Consider the following 16,172-nt stretch of genomic DNA (forward strand, 5'->3'; position numbering starts at 1 on the left):
GCTACACCCTGACTAAAAACCAAGAGCGTTTCGCGTTTTTTTTTAATTAGTTTTTTATTACGAGCCCGCTAAGGGAACCCATAACTTGATGAAAACAAATTCGCCATCCTGAGACATGGAGCAAACGGCTTGTGTCTGTCTCCTCCAAGTGGCAATGTGTAAGAATGCATCTCTGAGCAGAAGCCACCTACCTCACTCCGGAGCTCGCCTTTTCGGTCGCGGAGGCTTCGTCCACCACTTTTTTTTTTTTTTTTCAGTTGACGTCAAGACGGAGAGAGGGGGGAAGGACGCAGAATGGCGGCTGTGCCGTGCTCCAAGTGCACGGCAGAAAGAAAAGGCTTTCGGCGGGAACTTGACTCTTGGCGATGCAAGCTGATCCACTGCGTCGGTATGATCTTCGTGTTGTTTACTTGCTTCCAAAAACAAAACAATACACCGCAGGGAGCGCTGGTCCGACATGAAGAGGTTTGCTCCACCCGGCTATGTTACTCGGTAGCTAGTAACTAGCCGGCTAGCTAAGTGGCGAGCTAGCAAGCTAGCGCCAACCTCATAGGTGGGCAACAACTTGAACTGACAGGCTAGGATGTACCAGCTGTCTAGTTGACACATTCTCTTTGTGCCCTCAACAACGTCCATAAACACGACTTGTTTTCGACCTGTTACTGTATTTGAGAGAGGGTACTCCACACGATGCATAAAGGTGTGTCGTAAAATATGCCATTTGCTCTTTGTAATTGATACTCAAGGCTTATTGTGCACCGGATAATTAAAAACGCGAGCACCCTGCTAATATTGGGGGAGGGGGATTATGGCTGTGATAAAGCCTTTAAAATATACTTTGATATATATCGTACACGAGAAGACGTATTTCAATAATTGTGTTGTAGCCATGTAAAAAAAGGAAGCTGGCAACGTTACATGGCATGCCCATTGTATGTTCGCCCTTGTGTTTAAAAAACAATAAATATGTGAAATGTCGAAGGCCATTTAACGAACAGGACCATAATGGTATTGATGAAGACATGGCTAAATTGTTAAACTGGAACTGAAACGAGCAGTGGAGTTGCGCCATATTAAAATATTTAGGAAATTGAGTATACCCTGCTTTTTTGTGGTTTTATGTTACAGGGTTCGAAAGCATCCTGGAGGGAATATATGGGTCTATGCTGACAAGAGACCTTAACTTATTTGATGGTGGGTCTTTGTTTAACTTGACTGATTTTTTTTTCAAAAGTTAGTTGTTGTATTATATTTTTGCACAAATTTGGTCAACACACACTTATGTCACAGTATGCCAAAGAAAACTATACAGAGTTGAACTATACGGAGTTGAACATAGTGATAATTCCTAGCTACTGTATCGCAACACAGGTGACCCGGCGGTCAAATGGTTAGCGCGTTGGCCTTACCGTGCAGAGGTGCGGGGTTCGATTCCAGTTCCGGCCTTCCTGTGTGGAATTTGCATGTTCTCCTCGTGCCTGCGTGGTTTTTTTCCTGGATACTCCGGTTCCCTCCCACGTTCCAAAAACATGCATGGCAGGTTAAATGGAACACTTGGTCTACTCTAAATAGTCCCTAGGTGTGATTGTGAGCGCAAATGGTTGTTTGTCTATGTGTGCCTGAGATTGGCTGGCAACCAGTTCAGGGTGTCCCCTGCCTATTGCCCGAAGACAGCTGGGATAGGCTCCAGTGCGCCCCGCAAACCTTGTGATGATCAGCTGATCAGAAAATCAATGGATGTATCGCAGCACATCATTGTCTTGAGAGGTCATCCATTTGGTGTGCCGGAGGAAGTTATCCAATTGTATGTAATTGGTCAGAACGTTATTTATTTATGCAGAGCAGCATATCTTTGTTCATCATTCTATGCGAGTGATGTATAGTGGCAGGCAGAACAATTAAATGGTCTTCCACGAGATGACAGAAAGTATACAATTACCTTCATTTTCTCAGTAAATTGAGTAGAGCTCACATTTTCAGTGTATGGAGTTTTTGTGACATTTTTCCTACATAAATCTCTGCAGTGGCTCATAAAGGCTGAGAAACACCGCATAGGTGGTTAGATACAGCCCTTCGTCTTTGTTCATTCCTTTTTTGTTGTTGTTGGCTTTCAGACTGTGAACCCGAAGAGGTGGTTGACTGGTCTCCAGAGGCAAACTGCTCTCACTGCTCATTCTGCAACCTTCCTCTGGAAAAAGTCAGTGTAAGAATTGGATTGGCGATTGTTCATAACTTATTATCTGAGTGGTGCGCTTTCATACATTTTCTACTTGCTTCCTTTTAAATTTGTATTTTGTATTTATTATAATTCATTTTATTTTGTATAGGATCCAGCACCTGCAAACACATCACCCCTCTCCTCCCCCTCTGATTTTTCTCCATGTCAAGCTCCAACCATCTCTGAGAACAACCACACAGCTCACAAGTTCCTTCAAGCTGTGTTCCACAAAAAAGGTGAGCTTGACCAGTCACAAGTTTGGACACAACTTCTCATTCTGTTTTGTATTCAGGAGTCAGACTGTCTTAAGATGTATGAACTGTTAGGGCAACATTTTAAGCAAGACTTTATCTTTCTTATTTGTCATAGATGTATGTGAAGTTAAATACATTTAATTTCCTGTTCTTTGGTCATCATAATCACCCTTTTCCTTCTTTGATAGCATTCTGGAGTGGCATAAAAAAACAACACAGTGGCAAATCACTTAGATTATCACAGAGCTAAAGATTCACAGTATTTGTTGAAGATTGTCAAGTTATGCAGAAGTGTCGTATGACAACAGTTGGACGTCGGAAATTCTGTACAACTTTATCAGAGAATTGTAGGTCTGAATTCTGAATTGTAAGACATTCTTGACATGTGAATTATCTTGAGATGGTGAAAATATTTATTGTAACCAGATTTTCATTCCCCTGGACAGATGTGTCTCCACGCTGTGATGCCAGTATTCCTCGGATTGCAGAGGAGCTGATGAAGAAGATGATTCACCAGTTTGCCATGGAGTATGCATCCAAGTGCCTACTCCACACCAATTCAATGGATGTTACAACCAGGATCTCCTCGCCTTTATCTGAAACATTAGATGCCCCCTTGGACCTGACCGTAAACCGAACTCCGGGAGTAATAGAAAAGGAATCCGATGCAGGTTAGTGGCAATCTTTAAAAATCCCAATTAATTCCGGGTGTCATGTTTAAATTTTGAATTATGTGGCTTTTGACATGGATGTATAGATAGATAAAAACCCATTATTCTCTCTGAACTTTGAATTTTCCTGCAGCAGATGGGGTGCTCGACCTCTCCAAAAAGAATGCCGCTAGCTCAACAACTTCATCTAACGTCAAAGCCTCAGGGTAAGAAGTTTATTGGACTCCTTATTTGTACTAAATAGGTGGTATTGAACCTTGTGTTGAAAGACGAGCGGAAGCTGTGCTATTACAGTTACTATGTAAAGACACTGATTTGACGTGATACGGGTATTTTGTTGATTTGTAAAAATGTCCTCTCCAAAACCATGTGAGACAGTGCCAATTTTCTTTTTCGTTCATTTTGGTTGGGCAGCTAAGTATGTTTTAGATTCTTGAGTGGTACGCACTCTTTGATTGGCTGTACCACGGCTCTTCTAATTTGTGGTGGTCTACTTTGAATTTGGTTAAATGGGGTTAACTCTTCTATCTCTTGAGCGGTAACGTCACAGCATTGGCACCGTATTTTAACAAATGCCAAAAGCCCAGGATTGTACACTTATGAGACTTGCATTACAATCTCCTATCATCAATCCATTTTCTTTTCAACCAATCCAGTTATGAATCTGATTCCTCCACTTAACGTGTACATGATAAAGACTGTCACCGAAGGATAACAAAACTGCAGCGGCAACACCCTCTATGTGTGTAAGGGTCCAGACAGAGGCTGCTTACAGGCATGCAATAACAGGCAGTGATGTTACCAACAAGGCATAAAGGAGTGGACCCCCCCCCCCCCCCCAACCCCCTTTGCCCAAATCACACCAAATCTCCATCATCTCCATCCTGACCCTGCTGTTTGGTCCTCCCATCCCTAGGAGGCAGCTCAGGCAGAAGGAGTACATTGAGAGGAGTTTGGAGCTGTCTGAGGGGCTGCTGTCCAAGGCCTTGAAGGATATACGCTCAGGAAGGCTGCAAGAGCAGCGCGCTGCATTGCTATACGGAATTCCCCTCCACACCTTGAGGCAAGGCCTGGAAAACTGCTCAGAAGGCCGCTTGGGAGCGCTGCACCCAGCGTCACAAAGCAACAGAGATTTCAGGGAGGAAATGACATGCTACAGCACGATGTCATCGATGCTTGGCGGCGAAGCCCGTCTCGTTCTGCAGAAGGTGGCAGCTTGGGCCGAGCGGGCTGAAATTGGAGGAGATGCAGAGGAGAATGGAGAGCTCAGTTTCCCGACATCCTCCCTCCCCTTGTATCAGTCAAGTGGTCTACAGGGGACCCTAACCCACTCTTTTCCCCAGCTCAGGGATGCTCTCCAACCCCCTCCAAGCCCCACTTCCAGTCTCGAGGCACCCACACCCCTTCGTATCCCTCAGGTCCGCTCCATGTCCAATCATAGCAGGTTAGCCCCGGCTGAGATTCACACTACTACTGAAAACCGCCGTACCTCACCAACGGAAGGCGCTGCCAATGTATCGACCACCACTGCCAGACCTTTGTCTTTCGTCAAACTCAGATCACCTTTCCTGCCACACGGCTGTGCAGGAAGTGCCAACCAGTCACCTCTTCGCCTGATACAGCGCTGCTCCTCATTGGATGATTCCGAGGAAGGAGCTGACCGCCGCGACAAAGACAAGCAACCGAGAAAGAAACGCGGAAGATACCGCCAGTATGATCACGAACTGATGGAGGAAGCCATCACTATGGTGACGGCCGGCCGCATGAGCGTATCTAAGGCCCAAGGAATTTATGGGGTACCCCACAGCACACTGGAATACAAAGTAAAAGAGCGCAGTGGAACACTGAAAAATCCACCCAAGAAGAAATCTGCCAGCTTGTTCTCGCCCGGTTCCACTAACTCAGGGACTCTTGCCTCACCTGCTGCTGCAAAGTTGTTCTAAAAAGAAAGAAAGAAAGAAACACGTGCAGAACTCCTCAACTCTTGAACCTACCACCTCTTACAAGATAAATGTTTTCATGGGATCTTGTTAAAACGCAACACATGCCTTTACAAATACATGGAAATATCATTCAGGTTAAACTGTGAGTCTGTTTTTGATCATCATACTTTCTGCTGTGTTTCTGCGATTTGGTCCTGGACTTTAATGGAACCACCAATGTGGTGGCGGGTACTTTGGCCTGGTGTTTTCTATTTAAAACAAGGATTTTTATTCTCTGAAAATGAATTTCGTATTTTAGACAAACCTCAAAAACAGTTTATGATGGAATAGAATAGATGACTGGTTTTAGTTCTGGCATATGTTCCATATTACTCAGCTCAGAAATCTTGTACGGTCACTGGAAATGCTGATCGAGGTCTTTTTTTGGTTATGGTCCTCTCAACCACTCATCAACAAAATATGACTTGGTATGTTCCAAGATCAAATGACTGAAACACAGTGACAGTAAAACGATGACTCCAGTGTTAGTTAGCTGTTAGGAAACTAAATAGGTTCTTCAGGTTTGACTTAATTCTTATAGCTCCTTGTTAATGATGCAATGATGATTGTCATTTGCAGCTTTCTGTCTCTCTCTCTCTCTCTCTCTTTCTCTCTCTGGGTATCTGACCAAGGCCATTGAAGTGACTTAGAGCCATCATAACAATAAACTCTCATTGTAATTATTGTTATAAACCTCTGCAAGCAGGAAGATTGTATATTGTTAACTACTGGGATTTTAATGTGTGTTTTTTTTTTTTTTGTTGAAAAGACTAGTGTTTAAAAAGAAAGCCATGTGTTGTCTTGAGTTGTTATTTTCCTTTCTAGTGGGAATGCATTTTGTGTAGCATGTTTTCAAATGTGCACTGATAAGCTTGGGTATAAGATGTTATTGTATATGTGTATTGTTAAAGATGTTTTATGACCTCAGATATTGACTAATGTTGCTACTCTAGCTGCATTACTGTACAACCTCATATGTGACTGCTGCTTCAAAATGTCTATTTGACGGGACCATCTGTTCCGCACAAGCATGCAGTTTACCTCGACAGTGGTGATTGGGAGATGGAATGCAAAGACAAAATGACTCTGTGTATTGTGCGTATAAATCAATAGGCCTAATTGTGATTACCTGATTGTGGTGATGGCTGGCAGTGTGACAGTGGCTTGACTCAATGTAAAGATGCGGGCTTGTGTCTTGGAAATGGTTTCACTGGAATGGTTGTTGCTGTCTTTTCTCATCTTGTCTGTCCTTGAGATGGACCGATCTCTGGTAACTGCAGCAAGAGCGCTGATACCAAAGCAGCAGTTCAGTTCAGGGTTACCAACAACAAGCCGTTTCGCTATGTCTGTTTGCTGTGATGTCAGCCTGCACGCCTCTCTATCGAACCTCTTGCCACATATACCTCTGAACTTAATTTGCCAAGAGCCCAGTGTCTGATATATATATATTTTTTTGTATTCACCACTGTCAGTCTCAAGGAACAATGTCTACACGTATTCCCATCTCTGACACATACTACGCTTTTAATGGTTTTATTGGGCACTGTGGCATTTACAGATCTGCCTTGATTTTGCCATTAGGTTTACAGTCTCGTTCATCTTTGGATGTGCTTTCAATAAGAAGACCCATCAGATGCTACTCTGATTCTGAATGTTCTTGATCTTTCTTCAACCTCAGTGGCTGTCACTACACCATGCCACAAGATATCTTTTTTTTATGTTGCTTGCTACTATATGAACAACTCTGTTTGTAAACAAAGTCGAACCACCTCTTGAGAAACAGACAGCTGAGTGATTCATTCATTGCAGTACATTTGAGATTACCATCTTAATTATTTTCCCCGTTCCCTGCTGGTAAATCGAACAGAATTCTGCCATTTATGTATAAGTGTTATTGCACTATGACAGGGGTGTCACACTCATTTTGGTTGTGGGCCACTTTGTAGCTATGGCTTCCCTCAGAGGGCTGGTATGACAGTGAAACGAAATGAATGTTTAATTATCTCGTATTATTAAATATACCTGTATGCAACAAATTGTCGGATTACTAATTTTGAAATCAGAAGTCAAGGATAATAGTAAAATAACTGTTCAAGTTACGGTAAAAAAGGGTAATTTAAAAAACGTGAAATCTCAACGTTGCTTATTACAGCTGATAATTTGAAATTTTGGTTCAGGTTTTAGCTCAAATCATGGAAGTTGACATGATTTGTTTCTGCGGGCCACATAAAATGATGTGGCGGGCCTTGAGTTTGACACCTGTGCACTATGTGGAATTCAAATCATGTCTCTGGAAACCTTTTATGTGTGGTAAATGTTAGATGCATTTGTGCTTCAAAACTCAGTTTTACTAGTTAGCTTGTACGTGTTGGTTTGTAAAAGAGCACTTAAATTTAATGTCAAATGTGTATTGCGAAAATTGCATGAATGCTTTGAAATGTTAACCCACTGTATTTAATTTCATCCCCAAATGAGACCCATGAATGTTGTGATTATTGAGCGATTAGTAGAAAATCAAAAGGAACACTAGAATGTAACAACCTTTGGAAGAACTAGACCTCCTGCAAGTCCAAACATGGAGCATTGAGTAGTACATAATTCTCTTAACATTTCTGTTTCAATTTCACTGTACACTCTCACTATAGCATCAAAATGAATCTTACTCATATCTGCGTATCCATGAAGGATAGAAATTTATACCAGCATATCTACTGGTAATGTAACGATGCCATCATACCTCAAGCAGGCATCGTAAAGTGCTGTATTGAATTTAGACTAGTCCAATCCTGATGAGTTCTTAATTCAAACTTAACCTAAGATTTTGGAAATGGTATCGCATTTCAACCATGTTATTTGATCGTGTTTAGTGGGAAATCTTTGTTATGACCCGATTTAACCGTTGACTTGAACATTAGTCTGTTGATCTGTTAAGATTGTAGGTGAAAGTGCTGTACAAAGGAAGAGGTTTGAGCGTTTCTACAATCATTCCTGCTGTGTTTAGCAGAATGTTAATTTGCCTTCTGCAACTCAATAAATAAAACAGCTATAAAAAAACTGCCAACTTGTCCGAATTTTTTACCAATTCAAATCCGTAGCCAGTCTGGTAATGTTGCAATACATTTGTGGGCCATCTCTACCTGTGTGTATCTAATTATCTGGTGACTTGACAAAAGCACCAACTTGTTTGTTTGTTTTTTTAATTAAGAAATCTGGGAAAATGCATTTATATTATGTAAGAATGGAAATACGTTATTGATTGACGTTTGTCAAATCACGGGTTAGTGAAAAGGCTGAAAATAATACACTACATGTGCAGTAAATGTTTACTGAAAAGAGGGGTCTACTTATTCATCAGTCAGCTCATTTGATTGGCTAAAATTAGCGGCCCAAAAAAAAAAAAAAAAAGATTTTGCTGTTTCGTAAAGTTTAACCCATACGAAAGGACAATTTATTGAGACCAGTCAAATAATGTTCTGCATTTAATTCATATGGGTCAGAGTTAGGAGACCCAACGAATTATAGTCACTTTTTTATTAATAGGCCAAAATGTTATTCTGCCAAATAGGAATCGGCATCGGCCTAAAAAAAAAAATTTAATAAAATCTATCAATTGGGCCTTAATAGAAACATTGTATCATAGTCAGACTAGGTACTCTGTACAATGACGTTGTTCAAAACAACTAACTAATTCCTTTGTATTTTGCCCTAGCTGCCCATCTACTATGGATAAAGAAGAATTGGAAGATTTAGAACAGAGGAAGCGCCACCCGCAATCTGCACTTTATATTGTCCTTAGCTCCCTCTGCTCGGCCCATTGTTCCTTACTCTACCAGATGCTGAAGTTGGCACACAAGGAAAAATGTCTCTCACCCCCTGCCCACAAACACATTCCAACAGAAAGTCACGGCTGTCACTGTGGATTACGTGCAGATGATGATGCCCTTAATGAGTGTGAAGCCCGAAGCATTCATTCATCCAACTCTTCTTCACCGAATTGTGGTCATCAAGATGGTGGAAGCACAGCGGGCCATACAAGAGATTTACCTTTAAAAGGCTGTGAGGGTGTAGTGCCTTTGGACCTAAATGACAGCTGTATGCAAAATTGTAGGATACATACTTGCACTCAAATTTGCCCTAAGAAGCTCCACTGTCCGCCTTCAGATCCCATCAACAACTTAATGTGTTCATTTGGTCCTTGCTCTTCCATCCGCTGTAATCAACAACCCCGCTCTTATTTATGTGTTACAAACCACACCTGTGTGACCCATCTTAAGAAAACAACAGGAGATTGTGACCCCCCTCCTCCTGTCCTGAATAGGGAGCAGAGCCCTTCTCCTCCACCCCTTTCTCCAATCTCCTCAGATATTGATAAATTAAATGATGAAATGCCACCGTCCCTGCTCCACCATAACCAGGACGAGGAAGCTGCCCACATGGTTAAAGATCTTCCAGGAACTCGCCAGGAGGTAGCTGTAGATGCAGCAAAAACAGTGGAGCTTGTTCAGTCTTTGCCTCCAAGAAATAGCCAAGCTGAGAAGAACCCAAACGTGACTTCACTGCAGGATGTTGTGAACCGCTTCAGCGAAAAACTTGATACCATCAAACCTCCAGAGAAGGACCCATCTCTGCTCTCGTCACCCATTGATGCTTCTGAACAGAAGCAGCTGGATTCACCAACTGGCCAGAACTTGAAATTTCCTGCTGATGCCCTTCTGACTGAAATTATCACCACGGTGCTTCATACACGCAGTGCCAGCGACTATAACCTCAGTGAGCTGTTTAATCGGCATGATAACAAAGATCCCAAGTCACCTAATACGCGCTTGCGCCGTCGCCAGGAAGTGCTTGCTGCTTTGGCAACACCTGCCGATGGTGCCACAATGCGAAGGCAAAGCTTGCAAATCAAACGAGAGCTTGCAATGTTTAACATGCCCTACAATAGGAGAAAATCATCACAAGCAAGGAGATCACCATTAAAAGATGGTCATGGTGCTGTAAATACATGTAGCACTTTGTTGGACTCGAACGTGATGCCGGAAGAGGAGAGAGAAACGGGATTAAAGATGGATTATCAAAGAGTTACGGGGGTACTGCTGAATATTATCACTCCTGAAAGTAACATGAATGAAGTAAAAGATGATGGAACAAAGGAAAGAGAAATATCTATAGAGGAAAGAGATCCAAAGCAAACAATGTCCCATGACCTGCAAACAAAATTGTGCAACCATTGTTCGCAAGATGACAATGAGCAGTCACAGGTGAGAAATTGCCAAACGGACAAGGTGAGTGCACTGTATGATGCCATAATTCTTGAAAACGCCCCATCTGGCGAAGGCTGTGGCACTGATGAGTGTGATAGTGGACCAGTTGAAGATCAAAACCATGCTACCATTACAGATAGTCATCAAGGTCAAAAATCCCCCTCCAATGAGTCAAGGAGGTCACGGAGAAACATCGTCCCTCCACAGCGCTTCTCCTCTTATGTCACAGCAACGAAGAAGACGTTCTTTGCCGCTTGTTTCTCTGAAAGTATATTCAATCAGAGAAGTAAGGCTAAAAATGTTTTCACATCGACCACCTCAGATGCCTTACTAAAAAATATAGATGGTAAGGATGCCCAACTTGAATCAAAAACCAAAGCATCTAATCTCCCTGACAAATTGACATCAATTAGTAGAGAAGGACACTGTTCATTGCATACAGAATCAGAAGAGCCAAGTTGGGACGTGCGACAAACTCAAGCAGTCGAAAAGACTATGCCCACTGCCAGACCTTCAGAAGAAACACAACCACATTCAAAAAGACCATCAGTCAAAACTACCGCATCAAGAAGGCTCCAATACCAAAATGTCGGGGTTACTACCAGGTCTGCTACCTGTGCTCACAATTGTTGTACCTCTCCAGTCCAGTACACCAGCCCAATCAGGTTAATGTTTGTATCACCAGTAAAAAATAAAGATGGTATTGTATATAGTCTAAAGTCGGCAAGGTCTGGCTCAAATGCACAAGCAGAGGAACCCTTTGACCCCTACAAAGAGTCCTCCTGGGCAGGGACACCAGAGAAGAAGCAAAGCCAGATGACTGAATGCGCCATGCCACACATCAGGCCGACTGACAAATCCACTACCTCTTCTCTTCAATATGTAGGACCCTCAACAAAGTCTTCTCCTTCACGGCGACCAAAGTCAGGTTCTTCACCAGCCAAGCAAGCACGCTCAACACCGAGGTCTGCTTCTCCCCCAAAGTTGGGATCCTCACCCGTCAAGTTGTTTTCCTCATCGCCCGAGTCCGCTGCTACAACACGAAAGTCAGGTTCTTCATCAGCCGAGTCAGCTTCTGCTCCATTTATGCGCTGTTCTTCACCAGCTACGTCCCTCTCCTCATCACCCAAGACAACACCTGGAAAATGTACTCCTTCACCAAAGTCTACCTCCCCCAAAATAGGGTCCAAGAGATCAGGTGAAGTTACGCCACCTAAGAATCCATTCGGAATGGCGAGCCAATCACCAGGCGACTTGCAATCATTCCATGAAATCACTCCTCTGAAGAGACGCCCAGGCCGGCCAAAGAAACTGGGGCCACATCTGGAGCAGAAAGCCAAGCGGCCAATCGGTCGACCACGTAAACAGAAGCCTGAACATGCAGCGACAGGGACAAACGCGGCAAATGTATCTGCAGACCCAGAGGAGAATGTCAACAAGAACCTGAAAATAACTGTTGTCTACGGCCGTTCAAGACGAAACAAACGAATGGTTTCTGAGAGCTTTGATCAGCTCAAAACAGAATTCCGAGACGCATGTCGAGCAGTAGGTCTTAAAAACAACGCGAATGGAACACAAAACTCAAAAATAAATACGGGTCATCTCAAAATGGGATCACCAGAATTTCCTGAGGGGTTACATTCTGCCCACCACGTCAAAGAAGCTCCACAGCACCCGAGCAGTAAGATTAAATGCCAGAAAGGAGAGAAGGCTTTACCTTTGAGGAAACCAGGTAGACCAGCAAAAGTGAAAATCTCGGGAATATCTGTCACTGTTACCACAGTGTCGCCCAAGCAACGTAAAATTTTGATTGAGAAGGATGCTCCCGCTCCACAAAAGAACAGGAAAGCACTCCTCACAGACTTTCAAAGTGCCAAAGAGTCCAAAACAGTCACTTGTCAATCAGTTAGCCACAACTTGCAACCGGAGGAACAAAGAGAATCCGAAAGTAAACCTAGGAACAAAGGACTCAATCAACCTTTAGCTGTGCGTCATTCAAAAAGAGTGAGCAAGCCCTCAATTTATTTTTTGCATGCTGTTGCCACCTCCACAACTCGAGCATACTGTCACAGTAACGCTCTGTTACGGCGCTCCAAACAACTCCTGCTGAGCAAGGCCTGCAATAAAAGAAAACAAGAAAAAGAGACTAGAGGAGAACATTGGACTGTGAAAAGGCACCGTTGCGAACAGGAGCGGAAGAACATCTCGCAGGCTCTAGCTCGAACTGCGGGCGTTTCTTTAGACTCAATCTTTGCTCCAGAGGAGACACTTCGTTGGTGGGCAGCTTCAGCTGAACAGGAGACCTTGAACCAAGCGCTTGCCAGACGCATTCAGCTCATGTCAGACACCTGGGTCTCAGACGCCGTGGAGAACCACAGGGTAGACCTCCGATTCAAAGTCGACACAGAAGGAACCGGTTCATCTGTCGCCAAGTCCAAACATTCTTCAGTGGTTCAATCACTGTTCAACTGCCCTCCTTCTAGACCCAGATCCTGTAGCATGCAGCAACTCAGCTCCTGGTTTATGGAGACCACAGAGACGCAGTCACTGGCTATCGTCAAGGGGACGAGCGCTCGCAATCGTTACGAAGTTATGCACTTCCCTCGCTCTGCCAGCAAACATGGCGTCAAGTGCCAAAGTCCTCAGGCAGAACGACTTCGCAGACATCTCAAGAAGTTTGCCAAAATGTTGCCAAAGAGTCCTGCCCAACATGAAAAGGCTCAAAAAAGGTTGACAAAAATTAAGGAAGATCAATCAATTCATAACATTAGGCAGCGACTCTTCAGTCGCAAGAGTAAAAGGGGTGTGCCCAGTCGAGGCGCAAGAAGGTGGCATTACTTGAGCAAATACCAGGCCGCACGACTTCGGGCAAAAAGTCGCTTCCTGACCCGACAACAAAGGAAGTGTGCAAAGAAGAAAAGAAAAACGCAAATAACTGCACGTGGGCCAGAACTGGCAATTGGAATTAAACCAAAACTGGAAGCATTGAAACCATTGAAAGATGAGTTTTCGGAATGTTCGGAGAACAGTTCTAAAGCCCAATCCGAGGAGCCTGTGGGTACACCAAAAGAGCAGAACATCCGCTCAAAAGCATGGAATCCTGAGTCCCTGAAGGAATGCCGGGTATTTTTGAAAAAGATCAACTCTCCAGAAAACATATCAGCAGAGGAGTGGGACTGTTGTACCGTGACACTGGATAAGTCAGCCTCTGCATTTGTGATTGCTCGAAAGAACAGACAACTGGTAGAAGTCGTCAAAGCTGTGAAAAGAAAAGGCCACGCAAATGGCCTGACTGCATCTACAAAACTGATGGATTCAGCATGTGAATCGCTGCAGGAGCTGAACGAAATGCCTTTGGGGAGGCAGAACGGCAAATGTCCCAGCCTTGTGTCTGTTGAACCGCCACCAGCAAAAAAGTTGCGACAATCGCGGATGAAGGGCTTAAGTGGGCCAAGGTGGTGCGACTTTGTGCTTGGTAAGTATCATCCTTCCTTTACTAAATGCGACTTCACAGGACTGGAATTGTCAGTCAACCAGAACCATTTGGAATTGTGTTTCTTGTCTGACAGGAAGCTAGATGACGCACAAGGCCTTCGTCCTTCGTGGGAATTGGACTGTGGTGTTTTGTGGTGCCTTTGGACACTGAGCTGACCGAGCGGACTGGCCGTTACACTCCGGTCCAGTCTTTCTCTCAGCAATTATGTAGCAGTCTAACTTAAGAAAAGCTTGATGTTGCACTATTTTTATACGTAGAAGAGATATGACATTTTGAAAAAAAAAAAAATGTTCTTTGATAATACATGCCTTGTCCGAAGAGCTGTTCGTAAGACCAAGATCGACTGCATTAAGACAGCACTCTGCCCGAGAAATACCTCTTCAACACTTCCCCCTGAAACTCAGCAAACACATTTTTAGACACAATAGCTTGAAAGGTTCATGTGGTTTTCAAAGTTATTATTGCTCCCCCCACAAGCATTTGAGATCCATTGATCTTATAGTCTAAACCTTTGAACTATCTACATGTCGATGCCAGGTTACGACAGTCTTGCCATCAAAAACGATGAAGGAATTGGCATCGTGCATTTTTTTTCTTTTTCCTTGCATAGACTATTTTTTGTTTTGCTACGATGAAGTGTTGTTTTTGTCATTTTCAACCCAAGCATTTACTGTCACAAATGGGACACTGCCAGCATTAGATGTACTTCTTGCACTATCCCATTTGCGATTTGGAATCCCGCTTTTCAGATTCCTCCCCCATATTTTGCACATCCTATGTTCCACTACCAGCCCCTACTGTACAAGTAGAGAATCCTATGTGGTGCAATACAAACCCAGATGTTTTTTTTTTCCCTATCGGTATATAGTCATTATTTTATTACTGACAGATGGATGTACACGATGGCCTGGGATGTCACTTTAGTGGTCGCTATGTAGATGTACAAGGTGACCAGTAGAGGGATGGGCATTGGAATTGGAACAAAATTTCCTAGACTGACTATTATTTTAATGGGATGGGAGAAGTGCTGGGCGACACGTCTGCCTCACAGGGCAGACAGAGGTCGAGGGTTTGATTCGGGGCTCCGGCCTTCCTGAGTGGAATTTGGATGTTCTCCCCATGCCTGCGTGGGTGTCTCTGGGTACTCCAGTTTCCTCCCGCATTCCAGAAAATGTTCATGGTAGGTTAATTGAACACTCTAATTTGTCCTTGGTTTAAGTGTGAATGGTTGTTTGTCTATTTGTGCTCTGCAATTGGCTGGCAACCAGTTCAGAGTGTAACCTGCCTACTGGCCAAAGACGGCTGGGATAGGCTCCAGCACGGCCACGATGGATAATAGATGGGAGAAGCGCGGTCTGAATGTTCTGAGCTTTTTTTTTCAATGCCAGTGTTGAGTAGAATAATGCTGCCTGGAGCATTTTGTAGCTAATGTCGTTTCGATGGCAACCTGTTGAGACTAAATCAACTAGTGCACGCCATTTTGAACACGAGTTTCACAAATTCTTGATGTTAGGTTACTCTGCCCATCCCTGAACATGAAGGTTTTCAATCCCAAACTAAATCTTTTTTTTTTTTTAATCATAGCATTAAATGTTTTCTTTGAATGTACAAGGATTATTATATCCTGTTCAAATGCAGTTGAGAGATGTTGGTCTTTCAAATTCCTGCTTGATATTGCCTTCTGTTTCCAGCATGAGACCTCCAGAGACTATCGAGGCCCACTGTGCTTTTTGTCCAAGATGTATGAATGATGACGTAACACTAATCTTGGATGGAACTCAAGTTTGTCCCTCCCCTTCCTGTAGTGAGATTTATTTTGACTGTATCTCTGTATAAAAATAGCGTGTGCCTGACTACCCATGTATTTATGTCACTGTGGTCACGTTTTAGGGTGATGACCCTTTTTTGGGGGGGGGGGGGGGATAACCCGCTCAAAAAAATCTGGTGCTGAACTTCTGTTGTATATTTTCTTGTCGTTTTATACTGTCCTTTACAGATGTGACTGTATTTGGAGGAATAAAGGTGTTTTTTCCCCTAAATTCCAAATGAGCGTCATGATTAAAATAATTATCCAGGACACATAGTTAACCTGGCATATGTTCCAGACCCACCTGCCATAGGTGAAAATCTGTAAAAGACTACAAATATAATTTTTGAAATGTTACAACCAATAAAATGTACAGAAAAAAAAACCTTGATACAAGATGCTATGGGCTTTGCTATTGAGATTGTTACTCCAAGAGAAAATTCCATGACTAATTAAATGTTATTTTGTATAGGTTTTTTTAAA

General features: G+C 43.2%; 1 protein-coding gene across 9 annotated transcripts; it reads left to right on the forward strand.

Annotated features, from left to right (window-relative positions):
• The first annotated feature begins 249 nt into the window (after window positions 1-249).
• lcorl (ligand dependent nuclear receptor corepressor-like) lies at window positions 250-15,921 on the forward strand. 9 transcript variants are annotated; one of them, XM_086119996.1, is made up of 8 exons: window positions 250-388; window positions 1,129-1,194; window positions 2,115-2,203; window positions 2,328-2,454; window positions 2,919-3,143; window positions 3,277-3,349; window positions 8,835-13,861; window positions 13,956-15,921. In XM_086119996.1, exons 1-8 carry the CDS (start codon window positions 295-297, stop codon window positions 13,961-13,963), a joined length of 5,709 nt encoding a protein of 1,902 aa, XP_085976122.1. In that variant the 5' UTR covers window positions 250-294; the 3' UTR covers window positions 13,964-15,921. The 9 variants fall into 9 exon arrangements, with proteins under 9 accessions (XP_085976122.1, XP_085976123.1, XP_085976124.1 ...); XM_086119997.1 differs by having other exon boundaries at window positions 3,280-3,349; XM_086119998.1 differs by having other exon boundaries at window positions 2,115-2,197.
• The last annotated feature ends 251 nt before the right edge of the window (window positions 15,922-16,172 follow it).

The sequence above is a fragment of the Hippocampus guttulatus genome, chromosome 9 (assembly GCF_054856545.1).
Source record: "Hippocampus guttulatus isolate MCC_2025c chromosome 9, RoL_Hgut_1.0, whole genome shotgun sequence".
NCBI classification, from domain to species: domain Eukaryota; kingdom Metazoa; phylum Chordata; class Actinopteri; order Syngnathiformes; family Syngnathidae; genus Hippocampus; species Hippocampus guttulatus.

Bases quoted from the DNA above. Each gene is read 5' to 3' on its own strand.
- lcorl (XM_086119996.1), top strand. From the start codon at position 295: ATGGCGGCTGTGCCGTGCTCCAAGTGCACGGCAGAAAGAAAAGGCTTT. The intron at 2,455-2,918 runs GTGAGCTTGACC...TCCCCTGGACAG, and splicing joins AGCTGTGTTCCACAAAAAAG to ATGTGTCTCCACGCTGTGAT. The intron at 3,350-8,834 runs GTAAGAAGTTTA...ATTTTGCCCTAG, and splicing joins TCTAACGTCAAAGCCTCAGG to CTGCCCATCTACTATGGATA.